The sequence below is a fragment of the Mesoplodon mirus genome, assembly GCF_964341445.2.
Source record: "Mesoplodon mirus genome assembly, chromosome: 3".
Lineage (NCBI taxonomy): Eukaryota > Metazoa > Chordata > Mammalia > Artiodactyla > Ziphiidae > Mesoplodon > Mesoplodon mirus.
Window position 1 is genome coordinate 176,352,843 of NC_138978.1, and position 20,341 is coordinate 176,373,183.

Consider the following 20,341-nt stretch of genomic DNA (forward strand, 5'->3'; position numbering starts at 1 on the left):
TGTAAAGTAAACCAGAACTAAGTTCACAAAGGCTGCTGAATCTTTATGATTCAGGCTCCAGCTCTGCAAGGGCATGGTTTTTTTCTTATTTGCCTCCTAAGCACTTTCCTCTCAATTTATTGCTTAAGCACTTAAGTTGATTGAAATCCTGACTCTGCCACTTTCTAGGTATATAATTTGGAGCAAGTTATCTAACCTTTCTGTGCACTGGTTTGCTCATCAGACAAACAAGGATAATAATAATACTAATCTCATAAGGTTGTTTGAGAATTTAAAGAAACAACATATGTAATACCCTCAATAATATTGGTTATTATTTCCTTACTCTTAATAGACCAGTTCCCCTCCATTGCTGTGTTCTCTTTAGCTTCCTTTCTTATCCACAAATTCAATTTCACTTAAGTACTTTCTTAACTCTTCACCACTCAGCCTTCCACTTACCACCGATGTGCATCACTATACTTTCCTCCTGTTGAATCACATTACCACTGGAAATGATTTTTACATGTCAGGGCAAAGGCCAGCAGTCACCGCCCATTTAAAAAAATATTTTGTATTCTTAATTCATATTTTATGGCATAAGCCTCTTATTTCTCTTCATAGTTTGTAACTGTGACCACCCTTCCCAGCATTATCATCCGTTTCACCCTCAAAGTCATAATAGAATGTTGTTTTGAATAATGGTATTCAATCTTTGGCATGCTTGGGTTCAGCATCCAACATATTTAGTATGAAACTCAAGTTCTGTAGCTTCCTTTCTCTTAGGCATGTGGATTCTTAAGGATTAACATAAATCTTGATTGTTCTTTGTGCCCAAACTAGTTACGTTGTTGTGCATGATGTTTAAAATGATGACTGTGCTCTATACTAAGTAGACTCTATCTCTTAACTAATCCATAGGACACATCCTCTGCTCATTCTTTTCTATCTCATTGCTATAGAAAAGAAAAAGATTATGTTGAAGACCTAAAATTGAATTGCAGTGGAATTTGTAGGTATAGGAGGGAATAAGGTTCGTTTTAAGCAAAATTGCACAAATGAAGTTTTCTTTTGTGTCCACACATCATTGACCTTCTCCATCTGCCCCCAGTAACCTAGTGCCCTCATACTGCCCTCAGATTCTTCAGAGCTTTATCACCAGTGCCACCCCTCCCCCAAAATTACTTTCTAGTTTTTTCCTTAACCCTCCCACACAGGCCTATTAAAACTATAATTCTTTTACTTAAATAGTACACCTAATCACTCTCCTACCTCTAAGTTTTCCTCAGTATGTTTTGCCTGTTATTCAAAATTCAGATGAATGCTAGGATTTGGGGCAATATGGGAAGACATTCGGAACAAGATGCTTTCCTTTTAAGATACACTGTTTGGACAGCTCTTGACAGAAGAGAAAGGGTATATGTAACACCAGTCCCTCCTTCCCTCTGACTCAGGCACAGCAGAATACATTCTCAACATTCTGCTTCTGTAACTCAGCGTTTGGAGTTTTCCACATGTAGAATAATAGACTTTTCAAGGAGCAGAGAACCTTAGAAGATCTTCAGTCCAGTGGTTTTAGTAATTATTTACCACAGCACCCCCACTAGTAGATAGGTTACTCTCCCATTAGTGAGAGCGACTTTTTAGGATTCTCAGTCTTTGGAGTAATAGGGAAGTGTTGACAAAAGGGTTACATGGCATTCTTTAGGGCAGATAAAAGGGGGCGGGGGGGTGAGTTAATTTTGAAAGAAACTGAGACCATTTTGATTAGTGGTCCCTTGGGTAAGGCATTCCCATATGAGTTATTGAGATAGCAGTCGAACAGATACCAGGATCCTTTCTGCTGTGGAAATGATTTCCTCTTTTACCCTTATGTTTCTTCTCAACCCCACATGCCCAATCCTAGACTGCCTGTGATACTGCATATTAGGCCCAGCGTCATCCTGCAGGTTCCAGAAGGGGGGAGCAAATGGAGCTCAGCAGCTTAAGTTTTCCCCCATCTGTTCCCTTCATTCCCATGGTAGCAGATCCAGGGATCATCAGACTAAGCTTACAGGAACTTCCCATTCTGTTCAGTTCATTTTCTCTTTCTCAAGTGAACCCCCAAAATGCTTGACTTGACTATATTCAAGGAATACTAGTTATAGTTATATAAATGAATGACTTGCTGTTTATATTTGATAAATATATTGCCATATATATGAAACACATGCTAGGTAAGTTTTGAGTTTTATTAAATTACAGTTCTGTACTCTGTTCATTTAGCCTAAGTTCACAAAAAATGGAATTTGCCCATTTACCTGGCAAATGCGAATGTATCAGCTTGCTTTTTAGAGGTTGTCTTACTCTAGTGTACTGAGGAAAAGAGTAAATCAAGGAATTAAAGCTCTAGAATATAAAGGTCAGACATAAAGGAATAGAGATAGTACCTTTAGTCCAACTGTCCAGTACTCCTAATATCGTGTTCTTTTCTTGCATTCCGGCATATTAAGAGAAGAGTAGCCTGGGAGTATTGGCAAGCTGAGTTCTACTCTTGGTTTTGGCCTCATAGAGAAGCTTACTAAGATGTCCCAAAATATTTAATTTCAGTCCTGGCTCCTAGGTTCCTTCATTTATGTCTTGCCTTTAACATTGTTCTCCCTCCTAGGTTCTTTCATATTCTGTCATAACCAATCACAGAAATCTGGGCTTGGCAGCATAGGTTCAGCTATATCTGGGAAAAGTTGATCACACGTGAGAATCAATGGAAGACAAATTTCTAAAACATGCATTGTAAAGAGTTTTTAATCTTATGACCAAAGCTAGGCCTAGATCCTTCTGAGAAATTATGACATTTCTATAATTTCCTCCTTTAATACTTGTTTTTTAAAACTTCCACGTTAAGCACAACCTAACTTGAAACTCTTACGTTTCATAAGATTGTCATATGCAATTCTTCTTTAGGTAGTATGTTATATTGTATATTATATATCAATAATATGTTTGGGTAACTAGAGGAAAGAACCATGACTACGTAGTCTTTTACCTCTTCGGTATTTTATTAAATAAGACCTCTGGAATTCATTAACTGAACCTTAAAATCTGTTAGCCAAACTCTGTGTCCACAAGATAAATTGCTTCTTTTGGTTTCTGCTTACCGTGCTTACCTTCCATAATCAGCCTTAAAGTTCTGGTGGCAATTTATAAACCTAGATATAAAAAGGTATATGACTGCATATTAAGAAAATATACTGGTTTCCAATGCTTGCTGTGAGATCAGTTTCAGTGTTTATATAAAACTGTGGTATGTGTGGGTATGTATAAGAGTGTGTGTGCTTTCCTCTAATTACACCATCAGGAAAGTGTAATTTGCTCTTTTCTATTGAAAATATAAAAATGGTCTTATTTCTAGTTAGCCACCTGGAGAAGAACATTATTACAATGATGATTTAGTATCACTCTTAGCTTAGTGATACTAAATGCCAGCTTAGAAAACTTGTTGTCCTTCATATGCAAAGATAGTTTTGAGAGACATTCTGACTTGTTTTTGGTATAGTGGTAATATAGTTTATTTTGAGCTATTCATGCTCTTTCTCATGGTTTTAACATACTCTAGACTTTAGGAGTATGGATAGCCAAAAACTAAGTGTTTCTCCATATTTTACCACTTTTTACATATGTGGTACTCTGCTGTGCACAGTGGTAGATGCTAAGATAAATCAGACTTAGAAGTAGACCTCAAAATACTTATCTTATTATTAGAAAAAAATACACGGTTAATGTATTATGTGAAGTAGAAAATGATAAATGCCATAAGAAATATTTAGGTTAAATATTGTAGAATTTCAGAAGGATTCATTCAATATTTACGAAGAATTTTAAAATTTACAAGCTTTATGCTAAGCATAATACAGTATTTCCAGCCCTTAAGGATCTGAGTCTGATGGAAAAGACAAACATCTAAATAATTATAACACCAATGGGAGAAGTACAGTAATAAAAGATATGGACTGCATATCATGGGAATATAAAGGAGATATTATGGAGCTTAGATTTAATCAGTCCTATATGTAATAATTATTAAAAGGCTTAACAGAGGAGAAAGGTGACCAGTTTCCTTTTGGACAAGTTAAGTTTGAGGTGCCTGAGGGACATCCATGTGGAAATGTCCAGCAGATAGTTTTCTAGATGAGTCAGAAGGTTAAGGAAAAGGAGTGAACTAGCAGTAGAAATTTGGGAATGATCAACATAGTTGAAAGTAGATTGAGATCTCCCAGGGAGAGATTGTAGCAAGAGAAAAGTAGTAAGTCAGAACAGAGACCTGGGATCTCTCACATTGAGAAGGGTGTGGAGGCATAGGACTCCACGTAAGAGAAGGAGGGGCAGTGGTCACAGGGGATGACTCAGCAAAGTGTCGTGTCCTGAAAACTAAGGGAGTACAGAGTTTTAAGAGGTCAGCAGCCTCAGGTACAGCGGGAGATATCTGGTACCGTAGGACAAACAGGAGATACTGATCCTATCAGCATTTCATTAGGGCGATCAAAGCAGAAGCTAAATTGTACAGTATTGAGAAGTGAATTGAGAGGCTAGGCAGTCGAGACAGTGTTAGTATACCATTTTGAGAAGTCTGACTGAGAAGGTTTGAATCTTAGCTCTACCACTTACCAGTTTTGTGACCTGTTGCAAGTTCATCTGTTTTCTTCCTGTTTAAAATTGGGATCATAATACCTACCTTATATTAATCCTTCTATGAGGATTAAAAAAGTTAATATATGCAAAGTACTTTGAAAAGTATGTGTATATATTTTACACATGATAAAGGTTAGCTATTATCATTATTAAGGAAGAGAAGGGAGAGATTAAATGTTAGAGGAGGGGTTGAGGGTTGAGTTATTTAATGTTTGGTTGTTTGGTTTGGGGGAGTGTGGAGGGAGACAGATACTTCCTATTAATCACTGAAGGAATATAACCAGGTTTAAACCTGAGACTTTAGCCTCCACCGTAATGGAAGACTGATTGGACTAAGAAGAACCTGTTGAGAAATCTGCAGACTTTCTAATCCTGGTTTGCTTATTAACTCTTTGGGACACACTGGGGTTTTGTTTGTTTGTTTGTTTTTCCGGTACGCGGGCCTCTCACTGTTGTGGCCTCTCCCGTTGCGGAGCACAGGCTCCGGACGTGCAGGTTCAGTGGCCATGGCTCACGGGCCCAGCCGCTCTGCGGCATGTGGGATCCTCCCGGACCGGGGCACGAACCCGTGTCCCCTGCATCGGCAGGCGGACTCTCAACCACTGTGCCACCAGGGAAGCCCTGGAACACAGTGTTTAAGTCACCTTCCATCCCAATTTCCTACAGAAAGAAATAATAGTTCCTGTGTACCAATCTGTCAGAGCTATTGTACAAGTAAAACTGATCATCTTGGGTGATGTTTCTTATCCTTGAGGTTTTCTCTGAAATTTTCTGTAACTCCTATAGACTCAGTTTATAAATTCCCTCCTCTAGGTCCCCATAAAAATCTTGTACATCCCTCCTCCAGGTTCCCATACAAACTTCGTACATGTCCTTATTATAGCATTTGTCACATTGTTGATGGCATGATGTCTCCCCCACCAGTCTGTGAACTGCCATACCCTCTTTATCTTTTAAGTACCTGACATATTGTAAACACTCAGTAAATGTCAGGTTGAATTGAATATAGGAAATTGCCTGAGTAGAGATGGTATATATTTGTGAAACTCTATTACTTGAGCATCACAAATTTCAAAAACTTGAAAAATATTTCTATATAATTATCTACTTATTGTTACTTTTTCTGAATTACTTAATTCTTTAATGTCAGAAAGGTGAAGGTCCCTCTTCTGATTAAGCCTAATGTCTAGTCAGGATGGACAATATTGTTGAAGTAACTTTTTGTTTTAATTCAACATCAGTAGTTCTGAAGGCCTAATTTAGCTCTTATCCTTGAAAAGAGTCATCTTTGAAAAGAGAAAGAATTTGGTAGATAAATGTCTGAAGCAAGACTAGTTAATTAAATATTTTGTTAAATGCTTACTAGCACTAAATCAGAGTTACTTAGACCTTTTTGTGCTCCCATTTCAAGTTGCCACTACCGACCTTTCCAGAAAAGAAATTGGCCATAGCTTGATGGAGCATTATTTGGTGGGTGACTGTGCAAGGTCCAGTGAAAACTTTATTACCACTCTTAGACCTAGCCTGAGGAACTGTTTCTTTACTTTCCTGTGTTCCAGTTTTTCCTGAAAATACATGTACTTTCAACCTATGAAAAATGTGTCTTTATATGTATGTTTATATACTTTGTCTGTTAATACAGTATTAGTCATTGAGAGTCATGTGTGTAAATATTTGTAACGTAGTATTCTCCTTTCTTTGTTGAAGCGCTCTCCATCCTGTACTCCAGCTAGCAAAGGCAGACGTGTAAGAGACTATTGCACTTGTGTGCCCATCTGATGCCCTCTACCCCTATCTCTTATCCTTTTTGCCTGTGGTTGCAGTACATGCTGATGTTTTTGTGGTGTATTATTACATTTATTGCATGCTTTGTGCTGCTGCTCCTGCTATTGCTACTCTGCTTTTCTGTACTTTCTTTTTTTTTTTTTTTTTTTCTTTTTTGGCTTTGGCCGCAAAGCTTTAGGAATGTTCATATAAATTTCTATAACCAAACTACTAAAATTATAAAGTATCTTTTTTATTTTGATTGGGTAAAAGAGTGATCCTAAAGTATGCTGTCTAAATTGGTCACATACAAAGTAAATGAGTTTCTAAATAATCTGATGTTAGCAATTATGTGGAGATTCTTAGAAATTTTAATTACATAGAAAGAAAACTTGATAATTCATATTATGCAAAATTCAAAAAAGATTTGGGATAAGGTATAGATCTTACTGATTGTAATTTTATGTAAATCAGTTCTGGAGAAACCTTTGATAGATTTTTTAATGTAGCTCTAAGTTATATTCCCAAATATCTTGTATTTAGAGTTTCGAGGCAATGATATTGGTAATAAATCATTTATATTCTAAGATATTTCCAAGATTTAAAAAAATTTTTAACATTCTTTATACATGTATTGATAACAAGCTATAAACATTTTCCTATGCTAAGGCTAGTTCAGTGTTTCTCAGTCTGAAATGGGCCAGACACTACCTCTCTACCTCTATCCTGCAAGATTCTGATGTGCCCAGAGTGGGGAATCTGTTTGTGAAAAGGTCTCAAATTTTTGTAAAGCAGCCTCCACCCGAACACCAATATACACACATTCAAACTCACTACTTGAGAAGCTAGCTGACACTGTTTGCTCTGGTTTTCATATGCAATGTAAATAACACCATTAAAAAGGAAAATCTGTGATAGATACAAATTTAAAATTTCTACTTGTCGGCTTCATGATCATTGGTATTGATCAACACCTTAAATCCAGAATTTCAGACTGGGAAAGTTCTAAATCAGGGAATTATCTGGTTTATGGAAGGCATGGTAAGCAATAGAGTGACCCACTGCTTCCTGTGCTCTTATCTTTCTGGTGTGATGGAGGGTTGATTGTAAAATGAACACGATTAACCCTAATATAGCACATGTTTTCAAACTACTGTTTAACAGTGAATAAGCAGTTTCAGATACCAGTGGTATGGCCAGTAGAACTTTGACTTCAACTGATATCTCATTAATTAATGAAGTTTATGAAAAGATTGCTGGTCAGCTGACTTACTGATTATTTTGACATTTGTAGAGAGTTAAAACCATTGGGTATTTGGATTTATCCAATCTGAATATATGTTCATTGGTATCATATAACCTCTAGAAGGGAAGACCAAGATGTTGTGTGCCCAGTTATATTAGGTTCAAATCATTAGCCTGTGGATTGACTACATTTTTATCTGTTTGCTTTTCAACAAATTTATCATTCAGAGAGATTTTGTTTTTCTGGTTAAATTTATCATAGATTAGTTATGTCTCTTACCTTGTAGACTTCTAGGGGCTTTGACCACCCAGAACATTTCTGTGAGTCTTTAAATAGGAAAAATTTTTGAGGGAAATAGCTGTTATAAGACCCCTGCTATTTAGTCTACATTTTTATTCTATAGGATATAAATAAGTCACACTTAACCAGAGCCTAATGACTTATAATTACATGTGATTTTTTTAAATGCAGATGTGATAGGCTTGGTAATTTGCTTTCCAGACTTCCTTTAATTTTTCCTTTATTGAGTATTTGACAGATAAGAAGTCAGCCTCTTAAAAGTGGTAATGTCTGTGAGGGAGATGACTGAAGAATTACCAATTATTCAACAGTTAAATAGAAACATAGAATAGTGAGGAACTTTAATAGTCCCTGGCAACATCCATGAAAACAGTAGGACACGAATAGTTACCATTCCTAACAGTGGCCTTGAATCTAACAGTGGCATACAATTTTATGTTACATACTGTGTTTTTAGACAAGAAATGTACAATACTTTCATAAATTTAAAATTCTCTGAATGAAATATCATATAAATGAGGTATATATCTGTATTTCCCGTGTGCTCTAAAGCCTCATTTACAATTTAAATAATGTTGTTTTTAAGTGGCGTTATTTAATTAATCATAGTGTAAGAAAAATTTGTTATTAGTGTCATTATTAATGTCTGAATACAGATGGTTATGGAAAGGTTCATAGTGTTTTCATTCATAGTGAGAAACACTGAGTATCTATTAGATTATTCCTTCAGAATTTAAAGCAGAAATTGTAAATAGCCAACATGTGGCTGGACTTTCTTTTGTGTTTTCTTAGAACATGTGTAAATTCTCCAGAGTAGATACTCAAATCAATAAATTGAAAATAACTTAAGGAGAAATTTTCATAAAGAGAAACAAGTTATATTATTTGTAACTAGTAAGATTATATTTACTAGTCATAAACTTCAGTAATTTATTATTTGTTTTAGAATGATAAAATATATTTACTGTTGTCCAAATGACATAGACAATGTCCAATACTGTTTTTTAATCAAAAGAACAATTAACAGAAATAACTATATCACTAAAAGCTTGAGTTATAAAGTGTTTCTGAATATTAAAAAATTGGATTACCTGCCACTTTGTTTCTAAAATACTCCCAGCTACAGGATAAAGAAAATTGATGAAAACTGGATTTTTTTCTGTTAACTTAGAGTTTTTTATTTACCAATATAAAACAACATGTTAGATGTAAGCTATTTTTTAATCTATATCAAATTCGTATCAAGTGTTGGTATCTTTATTTTATTTTATTTTATTTTATTTATTTATTTTTTGCGGTACATGGGCCTCTTACTGTTGTGGCCTCTCCCATTGCGGAGCACAGGCTCCGGACGCGCAGGCTCAGTGGCCATGGCTCACGGGCCTAGCCGCTCCGCGGCATGTGGGATCTTCCCAGACCGGGGCATGAACCTGTGTCCCCTGCATCGGCAGGCGGACTCTCAACCACTGCGCCACCAGGGAAGCCCAAGTATCTTTATTTTAAAACCAGGTTTCTTATATGAATGTTTTGCTATTTGTACTTGTTCAAATCTATAATTATTTTTGGAGTAGAAAAGACCCATTGATACATGTTCAAGATAAGTAGTTTTTGACCCTTTTGTTATTTATAAGAAGGCCGTATTGCATAATTTGAGAAATTCTTGATTCGTGGGTCATCTGAACATCAGATGTGAGCCACGGTGGAAAAAAACTGTTCTATTTTATAATACCATACTGCTTAAAAATACATTTCGTGGTTTATTCATTAGAGAAGTCCTAATAGATTCAGGAAACGTGGACTTTTTACATGACAGTGTTATGCATTATGGACAATACACTGAGATTCAGTTTTTCTGCTTTTTTTTTTTCCCAAGCAGTAGAGCAGTAAGTAAAACTGACATTAGAGTAGATGTTTCTAATACCTATTCATCGGAATAACTCCTTAAAGTATGTTTACTTAGAAAAAGAATCAGTTAATCAAAAAACAGAAAAAGATCACATTTACATGAAGAGGTTTCTTATTTTTCTCAGTAGATGTCAGCTTATAATTATTGAGTGAATTGCTTATACTATTCAGTTAAGATTTGTTTTCAAGACCTTCCTTTGGATTATATCAAAATATACTGTCTAATTAATATTAGCTATTGTTCCTTATTATTTCCCCTATTTTATTATTCTTTCTATAATCATAAACCCAATTATGAATTAAGATATCTCTGCTATTGATGTATATCATATTTATTAGCTTTTCCTGCATTATTAATTCAAGTCATTGCTTACATTTAATGCTGTAATTTTTTTATAATACAAAGAATTTTTAATTTCCTTGGCTTTATTTAATATAATATTAGTGATTATATTTGTTTCAAAGGTAAAAGTAACTAATATGCTATTAATCAATTGCTTTGCTGTCATTTTTATATCTGAATCGTTGCCAGTTAATTATTAAAATTAATTTTAGGCTATCTGTAAATCCTGGCATATAGTCATTGAGTATTCTGAAAGTTTAGTAAAATTAATTGCCTTTTAGTAACTGGAATTACAAATTAATTATAAACGCATTGGTAAACATGTAATTATAGAGAAAATTAATAACATCTTGAAAACCATAGTCGTGTTGGGGTTAACACTTTGATGAAGAGAATATGTAAGTGATATTGTATTTTTCTTGTTTCTAGTAACCTCTTTTGAGATATTGTTTACACTCGTAGTAATCCAGAAAGGAAATTAAATATTAAAATCTATTAATCTAATTAGCTATTAGCTTCTACTAGAGTCTTTTAAAAGACCTGGGAAGTTTTTTTAAAGTTTGATATTCAAGACTTTTTTGCCATGAGTTTATTCATCTTTACCAAACTTTTGTGTCCTTGTCTTTATGAGAAACACACTTGGAAAATAAAGTGGTAATTTTTAAACTTCATTTATACATGCATGGTTTTTTTTTAAATCACAGCATCATTGTAAATGGCATAGTTCAACTCTTTAATAAGGTCAGTTAATGCCATCTCAAAATATTATTTCAATATTTCTTACTTTGAATTTTGTTAAACAAAACTGTCTTGATTTTGTTTAATCTCTGGAATTAATTTTACTTTAAGAGCATAAAGCTCCAAAAAGCTAGTGTGGAAATTTTCATTATTCTATTTTACTATAATTAGGATGGGTTATTTTTTAAATTTAAATGTTTTCCACTTCTGAAAAGCCAGTTTTAACCTCCTTCAGCTAAGAAAATCATTTTAATATCTGTTTTCATTTCTATTGTTTTCTTTCATTTTATTGATGAGTAAAAGTTTTTTTAGGAGAAAAAGATTTATAATGCCAGTAATTCTTCAGAAGGGCCAAGAGGTATGTGCTAAAAGCCTCAGTCATTCCTTAAGAGTCACTGATTTGTGTAATCACAGATTAAACTGTGATAGTGTTTTTTTTCTTTGCCAATATCAAACTGTCATAATGTCACATTTTCATAGGGTCATGAAACATGCTAGTAAATGTTTTAATGATCAACTTGATTTTTAGGTTTGATAGTTTTCATGATGTGAACCCCCCTTTAGAGCACATATTGGCAAAATGGCTTAAAGTGGTATATTCTACTTTCAGCACAGGAAAATATATAAAACAGCGTGTTCAACTTCTGTCAGTATGTGTCCATATGGCACAAAGAGCAAGCCTGCTTTAAAATTTCAGCCAGTACTATTGGGAACAGCAATGTCTTGCCTTTCTCATTTTTGAAGAATTTTTAAAGTAATTGGACCCAGAGGTACAAAGCCACTATATTTGCTATATTAAATTTGCTCCTCTCAGAAAGTTGAGAATCACTATCTTATTTTAAAATCTGCTTCAAGTAAAATGGAACCAAATTGTTTCTGAATTCTCATTATCACCTTTTTAAAACACAGCACTATCCTTCACACAGGAGCTTCTGATTTTATGTCTTTTAATTAATCTATGGGCTAAAGGCTTTTGTGTGACAGGTCAGAACGTTAAATTTTCTTAAAATAATCCAATTCTTTTACAAGTAGCAAATCCTCTATTTGGACACTTCTTTAAAACTTCATGAGATCATTAACTCTTGATTATTTGAGTCAGTTTTAAAATTCTTATTAGTGTAAAATGTATCAGTATTGCTTATGAATTCCATTTTAATCGAACCTACTCCCCCATGGACTTTTTATTCAGCTTGCAATTTATATAAACTTAGGGAAACCAGAAGTAGATTTTTAGAAAATAAAAGACATTTTGCCTTATTCCCAACCTAGGGTCATATTTCAGATTAACAATTTGAACTGATAACCTTCTCCATGGCTGTCCCCCAGTAAAATTGTGAACTAGGTAAAATTTGTCTGGAATCCCATTTTCTTCTTTCTTTTAGTCTCCTGTTCCTGAGCAAAGTTCATTGTCAGTCTCTATGATCACTAAATTGCTTTGACTATCTCTACTGTGGAGTTGCCTTGGTACAACAAAATAGAGTACTGAATTTGGAGGCAAGAGATGAGATTCAGGCCTGGCTCTCCCTCCTCATAAGGCCTACTAGTTTTATGAAATTATCCACATCACACACACAGAGCTGACATACAGCTGGGATGCATCGGTTCAGTGGTTCAGCTTTTAAAATATGAAATACTCTCCTAGCTGTTAGTACATAGCTGCTACTCCAGGTCCCCTAGATGCCCTTACTGAGATCCTTCCTGTCCCCGTTTCTCCCGAATCCAGTAGCTAAAAGTTTATTAAGGCCCGGCTGCCAGCCATCTTAGTCGGTCCCACCGAAGTCTTGCCTTGCAGTTTGCCAGAATACCTGCCCATGCCCACCACCAAGGGAGGCCACAGGTGGGCACAAGCAGAGGGCTACTCCAGTATTTGCCAGCCCACTAGCCAGTCCCTAAAATAGTAACCATAATAATAATAGAGAAAAAAAATTTTTAAACCCTTTTTAGTACATGTTTAAAATCCTTAAGCTGATTACTCTTTTTATTGATTTGTAAATCAGTAAATGCTGATTTACAATAAATGCTGACCTAAGCATTGTTCTTGCTGCACAACATATTTGAAACAAATTCCCCAACCTTCCCAAGTTGTCTTTATTGCCTTTCATTTAAAAAACCCAATCCTGGTAATTTTGAAAATTGCCAAACTGAATATATATCATTGATCGGTGTGTTCCATAGGATCTTTTATGCTAAATTTTAACCCAGAGCATCTTCAGTTTCTAAAAATACTTGGTTAGAAGGGTGCGACTGAGTATAAGTGCCAGTGTTTCTACTGCTGCAAAATAAAAAGAGAATTTAATTTAGTGACAAAGCTGATAGGTTTGTTTCTTTTACTTTCAACTAATGCCTTGTAGAGGACCAAATTTCATTCTTATCAAGGACAAACTTATTTGTAACCTTCAGTACATATTTCTATTAAGTACTCTGCATTTATTTCACATGTATGATTTATCTTGTGGAATACAAGTAAAGAACATACAGTAGCTCGAAGTAAGAGATCAGTGGTGAAGATTGGAGCATTTTGTTAACTGTTGTTATCTTGACCTTTGTTTAAAGCTAGTGGTTATGCTTTTGTATAATGACACATCCCTAATGTGAATATTCAAACTAATGTTTGTTATCCTCCTTTCTCAAGAATGTTATCATGATCATGCCTTACAGAAATTTACTAAGAGCTGCACGTTGTTTAAAAGTGATTTCTTGGGTTTTTGTTTTTCCTGACTTATTTTCCTAGACTGATCCCGTTGAGAACACATATGTACGGAATCCGAACGTCAAGTTTTACATCCAGTCAAGGTCCACATCTCCTTCCACATCTAGTGAAGCTGAGCCAGTTAAGGTGCCTCACTGGAGCAGTCTTGCTCCCCAACTTTTCACTTGTGTCAGGAAAGAGGGACTTGCAAAAACAAGTGAAATCTGACTCTCTTCTTTTAATCAAATGTGTAATAAGTCACAGTATATTGAAGATCATTACATTTGACTGATAATATAGATAGGATTATAAAACTGAAGTAAAAAATGGTCCCCCCAAATTCAACCCAAAATAGACAGAAATTTTATTTAATTTTAAAGTAGTCTTTATCTTAAGTAGAGAGCTATACAGAACAGAGGACAGAGTTGTGTGAATTTTGGAATTATCAGATAAAAATTCTGTGGACACATGGCAGTGTCAGGTGCCATTCTCATATTTTAATTATTCTAATCAATCTAATAAGATATGACATAACTGTTACTTCATAAATAGAACTGAAAATTGTCACTGCTGGCAACTGAATAGTTTATTCTGTTAATCAGCAATAGGCATCCAACCTTTTAATATTTAAATCATGCCTTTTAATAGTGCAAAAACAGTGTTGTGTTTGCACCTTATGTAAGTAAATGGTTTTAAACAGCCAACTGGCCAACTTTCTCAACAAGTCAGAAGGATGTATTATTCCTCAGTTAATGCTATCCTGCCTCAGATGCAGTTCTGGTTATTTACTCAAGCTTTACAATTCTGACATGGCTCCCTTGTTTCCCATTTGGTCATCAGACAGAGCTGTGTCTAGTTTTCCAATAGAAGCAGATAGTCCCATTTTGAAAGCTGTCTGAAGTGAAGTTTGAGTTGTAGTCAGATTCTGACTTGGTTTTTTCCAACCCTGTGATAGACTGCTTGGTTAAGTTGATGATACCCTCTGATTTTAGATTTTCATTGTTTTAATATTTTGAGTTTATGCATTTTTATTTTAATGTTAAAATATTTAAAGCATACAGAAAATAATATTATAAATACCCACATAACCACCATCCACAGATTTAACATATGTGAACATTTTGCCCCAAAATTTGTATTAAAAAGAAAGGAAATATTCCTGACAGTTGAAATAACCTTCCCTATACCATTCCCCCTCTCCTTTTCCAGACATATCTAAATACCCTGAAATTGGCATACTCCCTTTCTTCCTTACTTTTACATGTTTATTTCATTTGTATCCATAAACAATACATAATAGTGTTTGTTGTATATGTAAATTTTACACAAAGGTTATCTGCATCTTATACAGATACATGTCTACTTAGTTCATTCATTATAACTGTTGCATAATATTTCATTGTATGAATATACCACAACTATTTATCCATTCTCCTGTTGTTGGATATTTAGGTTGTTTCCAGTTTTTTGTTATTACAGTCGTTGCTGAAGTGAACATCCTAATAGCTATCTGCTTTTGCAAATGTGCAGAGTTTGTTTAGCATATATACCTAGAAGTGGAATTATTGGGTTGTGTGGAATATGCATTTTCAGCTTTAACTAGATCTTGTCAAATTATTTTCCACAGTGGTTGGACCCGTTTTCACTCCCACCAGCAGTGTGTGTGTGAGTGAATTCCCTATTTCCCCACATCCTTCCAACCCTTGGTACTGTCAGACATTAACTTTTGTCTATTTGATGGGTATAGAGTGGCATTTTGGTTTTAATTTGCATTTCTCTGATTTCAAGTGTTATTCAACATCTTTTTATATGTTTATTGACCATTGATGATTTGCCTGTTCATGTCTTTTTGTCTGTTGTTCTATTGAATTATTTTTCCACTTGTTTTGTAATTGTTCTTTATATAGTCTGGATACTAATTCCTAGCTGGCTATATGCATTGCAAATATTTTCTTCCAGTCTGTGGCTTATTTTAAAATTTTATTTGTCATATCTTTTTGTCTTGCAACAGTTTTTATTTTAAAGTAGTCATATTTGTCAGTCTTTTATGACTTCTGCTTTTTATGTCTTTTTAAAACAGTTCTTCCCTATGCAGCAGTTATAAAGATTTTCTTCCATATTTTCTTCTAAAAGTTTTTAAATTTTGCTTTTACATGTTTAGGACTTTAATCAAACTAAAATTTGTTGTTATGTATTATGAGAAATGGAGTTCTAATGTTTTTCTTGTATGAACCACCAAGTCTCCTATATTTCCCCCACTGATTTGTAAATCTATCTCTGCTTTATATAAATGGGTCTGTTTGGGGATTCTCTATTCTCTTTCATTGTTCTTTCTGTCTCGAATTCTCTGTTCTCTTTCAGTGTTCTTTTTGTCTATTCCTGTACCAACGTCACATTGTCTTAATTATTGTACCCTTAAAATAATTCCTGATACCTGGTATGATCAGCCACTCCCACATACCTTGTTCTTCTTCCTTTACTCCTTGACTCTTTAGTTTTTACATATGATTTTTAGGTTCAGCTTGAAGGTTCCGTGTAAAGCTTTTGATTGGATTTGAATTTATAGATTATCTGAGGAGAACTGATCTCTTTGTGATATTGGACCTTTCCATCTATGAACATTATTTAGATATTTTTTTATATCCTTCAATAAAGTTTCATTATTTTCTTCCCGAATGTACTCCAAATTGCTTGTTAGATTTGTTCCTAGGAACCTTAAATTTTTATTGCTATGGTGAATGGGATCTCTTTAAAATATGTTTTCTAAATTAGGCATTGCTGGTCTTTATGAATTAGGATGATCTTGGATTCAGCACCCCTACTTCACCCCTTTTAATTCTAAAAACTTCTCTTGGACTTTCTATGTAAATTCTAGTGACAATTTTGTTTCCTATGAATTGTTCTTTATTAACTTTCATAAAGGTTTTGTATTCATCTCTTTTATTTCATATTTTTAATGTTAAATTATAAATTGGGTTTAATACTTTTTTCAAGCTATTTAAAAGTAAATTAAATTTAAATTAGAACTAAACTCACAGTTAAGTTGAAAACTCTGAGAAGCCCATCTAAATTCCATTTTAAGGCTATCATGTGTATAAAATATTTGGCTTTGGGAGGTTATATAGTAACAAAGGCAAAGAGGGACCATCCATCTTTCTCTTAATATTTTAGAATATTCTGTACCTTACACAAAGCTAGCTTTTCCCTCTTGCTTGCTTGCTTGCTTAGCATCCTAAAAGGAAGTCATTCTTCGTATATTTGTTTTATACTTTGCTAATAAGTGATGTCTCTTTTTTTCCACAATAACATCCAGTAAAATCACTGGTTCCTTTCATTCAAAGAAATATCTTACAGAAATATGCCATAAAATAAAGATATGGCAAGTAGTTAAATTTCTGTCAGTTCTGAATTCCAGTAATATTAAATAATCTAACTCCCTTCTTAGAAATTACTTTCTTCACAGAAATCCCACTAATCCATCAGTCCATCAATCAGTCAATCTCTATATCTCGCATGCGCTCTCTCGCTCTTTCTCTCTACTCACATACACACAAATCCACAGAATTGTATTCCATATATGTAATATGCATTCTGTATATAGAAGTCAAAGGAGTTAAAAGAATCTTCTAAATATTTTGATTATAAATCTTGCTTAAAAACTCTTTCAGATACTTTATACAATTAATATGGCATTTTCAGTTGAACCTGAAAATTAATATCCTAAACTTTATGTAGGCTACATGCTATGACTTTCTTGTGTTCTTCTGTAGGTTCTCTTTTACAAGTTATTTATTTTTAAATTTCCAGACTGAAATAATTTTTATAAATTGAACAAATATTTTATTTGTAGATATTGCAGGCAGAAATTTAAATTATCAACACTAAGAATTTTAGCTTCATTGAGATAATTTTTCCTTATTGCTGTTTTGTTTGGCTGTATTTACTTTTATTTTTAGTGATGTTTGAAATAGATGGAGTGTTTTATGACATTTATTTCCTCTTTTCCCCTGGATTCAGACTGTAGACTATACTCCACTTCCAGTTCACACACCAACCTTAAGGAAAAAGGGATGCCCTGGTTCAACTGGCTTTCCACCTAAGGTATTCAATCTAGTGATAAGCATTATATGTTGTGGAAAAAAAAAAAAAGGAAAGAAAGAGAATGGATTTCTTCTGCTTTTTGTATGTGCCATGATTTTTACTATTAGATTCCTCAAAATTATAAACATAAAAGCTGGGAAAGAGAATAAATTCTGTATTAATGGAAATAATCACCACTAAGAAAGGTAGGACAAACATGCAAAGTTTGTTTTGTTTTACTTCCATCTTCTTAAATTCAATGTTTTGAAGTCTGTTACGGCAAGGAGTAGTGCTTAGAGTATGTACTGTAAGGAAGGCATTAAGTTGAGGCCGCTTGTGGAAGAATCTAAAATTAATAAACCACTTAGAAAGAGAAATGTTTAGAGAAAAATTCACATCATTTTTTTTTCATTCCATTCAACATGACCATGTCCAAATATTGTATATGGTAGAACATGAAGATTTAGTTGCTTATCTCAAGCTCCTACAAAGGAATTCTAGAAATTGGAACTCTCCATCCCCCGGACATGAACTTCGGGTAAACCCCAGAATTAGAGACAGATTGATGGATCTGCAAAACTAATAAAATATACCAAAGTATAACTGGTATAAAAGAAAGCAACAAACTGAATAATTTACGCTAGATAAAATTTTGAGGCTAGACAGAGCATGAATTTAAAATAAGCATAATAAATATGTTCAAAGAGGTAAGAAAGGAAGTAAGTTGGCAACATGGGTCAGGATAAGGTACTTATAAAGAAAAATAATTTCCAGATGCTTGACATGAAAATATAACTGCTGAAATAAAGAACTCAAGTAACTGGCTTTAATAGCAGAATGAGCAAACTGGATGTAGCAGAAAAACAAGTTGTGAGATGGAAGATGAGGTGGAAAATATGAAAGTTAAGCTATAAGATAGAAATAGTGTCTATATAGTAGGACTTTCAAAAGAAAAGAGAAAATAGATGGAAATACTTAAAAAAATAATGATCTAATATTTCCCAGAAATAAAGATGGAAATCCTCATACTGAAATACATTATTATGTGCTAAAAAGAGGAGGTAAGAAAACATTCACACTTGGACACATTATAGCAAAATTTAAGGATATCATAGATCAAGAGAAAATTCTAAAAACTTTCAAAGAGAAAGCAGATTGTCTAGACAGAAGTCAAATTGATATTGGTCTTCTCAACAGCAATGAGATGCAAGAAGACAAGAAGTATGTTCAAAGTGTTGAAAGAAAAGAACTCTGAACCCTAAAATTCGTTCTGCTGATAGAAGTAAATAACTAACAGGGTTAAAGGAAATTGCCCCTAGGAAGGACGACTTGGGGCAAAAGGGTACTTCTGTTTTTGTTGTAAGGATTGTGATACTATTTACTCTTAAAACTATATACATGTATTAATTTGATTTTAAAAGTTAAACATACATACATAGGAGAAAATGTAGAATTTCTTTGTGACTAGGTAATGAAAATAAGATCTCAAATCACAATCATAAGATGAAAATATTGATGGACTTTACTACATTAAAATTAAAGATCTTTGTACACTGAAAACATTGTTAATAGGTAGTTAATAAGTGATGACAGACTAGTAGAAGATATTTGCATATTTGTTCTAGAAATAAGGGATTCATTTCTAGAACACGGTATATAAGAAACTCCTGTAAGTGCATGTGAAAAAGATTAGAAATCCAGTTGAAAATCTGGCAAATAATATAAGTAATTCCCATAAAAGGAAATCCTAATGGTCAGCAAGCATGTGAAGAAATGTCCAACCTTATTTATAATTGGTGAAATTAAAAATTAAAATAATTTAATAATTTTTAAATTAATACTACTTTATACTCACCAGATTGTCAAAAATTAAGTAAAGTAGCATCAAGGATGTGAAGAAACACACAGCTTCACACACAGCTAGTGGAATTTTAAACAGGTACGACCATTCTGGAGAACAACCTGGCTATTGGAGTAGACATATACCACATAACCCAGCAATCTCATTCCTTCAGAAAAATTTTTATGCAGATCCATTAGGCAACATGACAGAGATGCTTAGTGCTGCATATGGTAACAGGGAGTTGGAAATAGAAGAAAGATAGGTAAAATATGGTTGATGTGTAACAAAATCACATTTATATAAATTAGCAACACTCAAAAATATCTAATTCATAAGGCTGTGTACATATCCAAGGACCTGTGTAGATCACATTAGATTGGGTGACAGATTTCATGGGGAAGGATGGGGAGTAGATCATCAAGGATGAATTAAAAATAAAATAAGGCCAAATACAAGACCAATGTCAAGGATCTTGGTCCTTATGCTCTTTTCTAGGAGTTTTATGGACTCAGGTCCATGTTCAATCCTTACTCCATTTTGAGTTGATTTTTATGAGTGGTTTAAGATAGGGGTCCAGTTTAATAAATAAGGTCAAATAAAATTAGAGGGGCCTCCATGAAGCTCTGGTGATAATATTTCATGGACTGAATATTAACTCAATTTTGTACACCTATTGTTCCTCCCCAAAAAATAAAATAAAATTTACTTCATGTTTTTTGTGTGTGTGTGTGTGTGTGGTACACGGGCCTCTCACTGTTTTGGCCTCTCCCATTGCGGAGCACAGGC

At 34.0% G+C, this 20,341-nt stretch overlaps 1 protein-coding gene across 20 annotated transcripts in view; it reads left to right on the forward strand.

The window, feature by feature from the left end:
* The window catches only part of CDC42BPA (CDC42 binding protein kinase alpha), a 309,540-nt gene that overhangs the window by 249,931 nt on the left and 39,268 nt on the right, over positions 1-20,341 (forward strand). For 7 of the 20 annotated variants that reach the window (XM_082612490.1, XM_082612482.1, XM_082612476.1 and 4 more), the window contains 2 exons: positions 13,675-13,779; positions 17,650-17,733. In XM_082612490.1, coding sequence (XP_082468616.1) covers positions 13,675-13,779; positions 17,650-17,733 — 189 coding nt within the window. Of the gene's footprint in view, positions 1-6,354; positions 6,394-13,674; positions 13,780-17,649; positions 17,734-20,341 lie in introns of all 20 variants that reach the window. The other 13 variants (XM_082612491.1, XM_082612493.1, XM_082612483.1 and 10 more) reach the window with 3 other exon arrangements.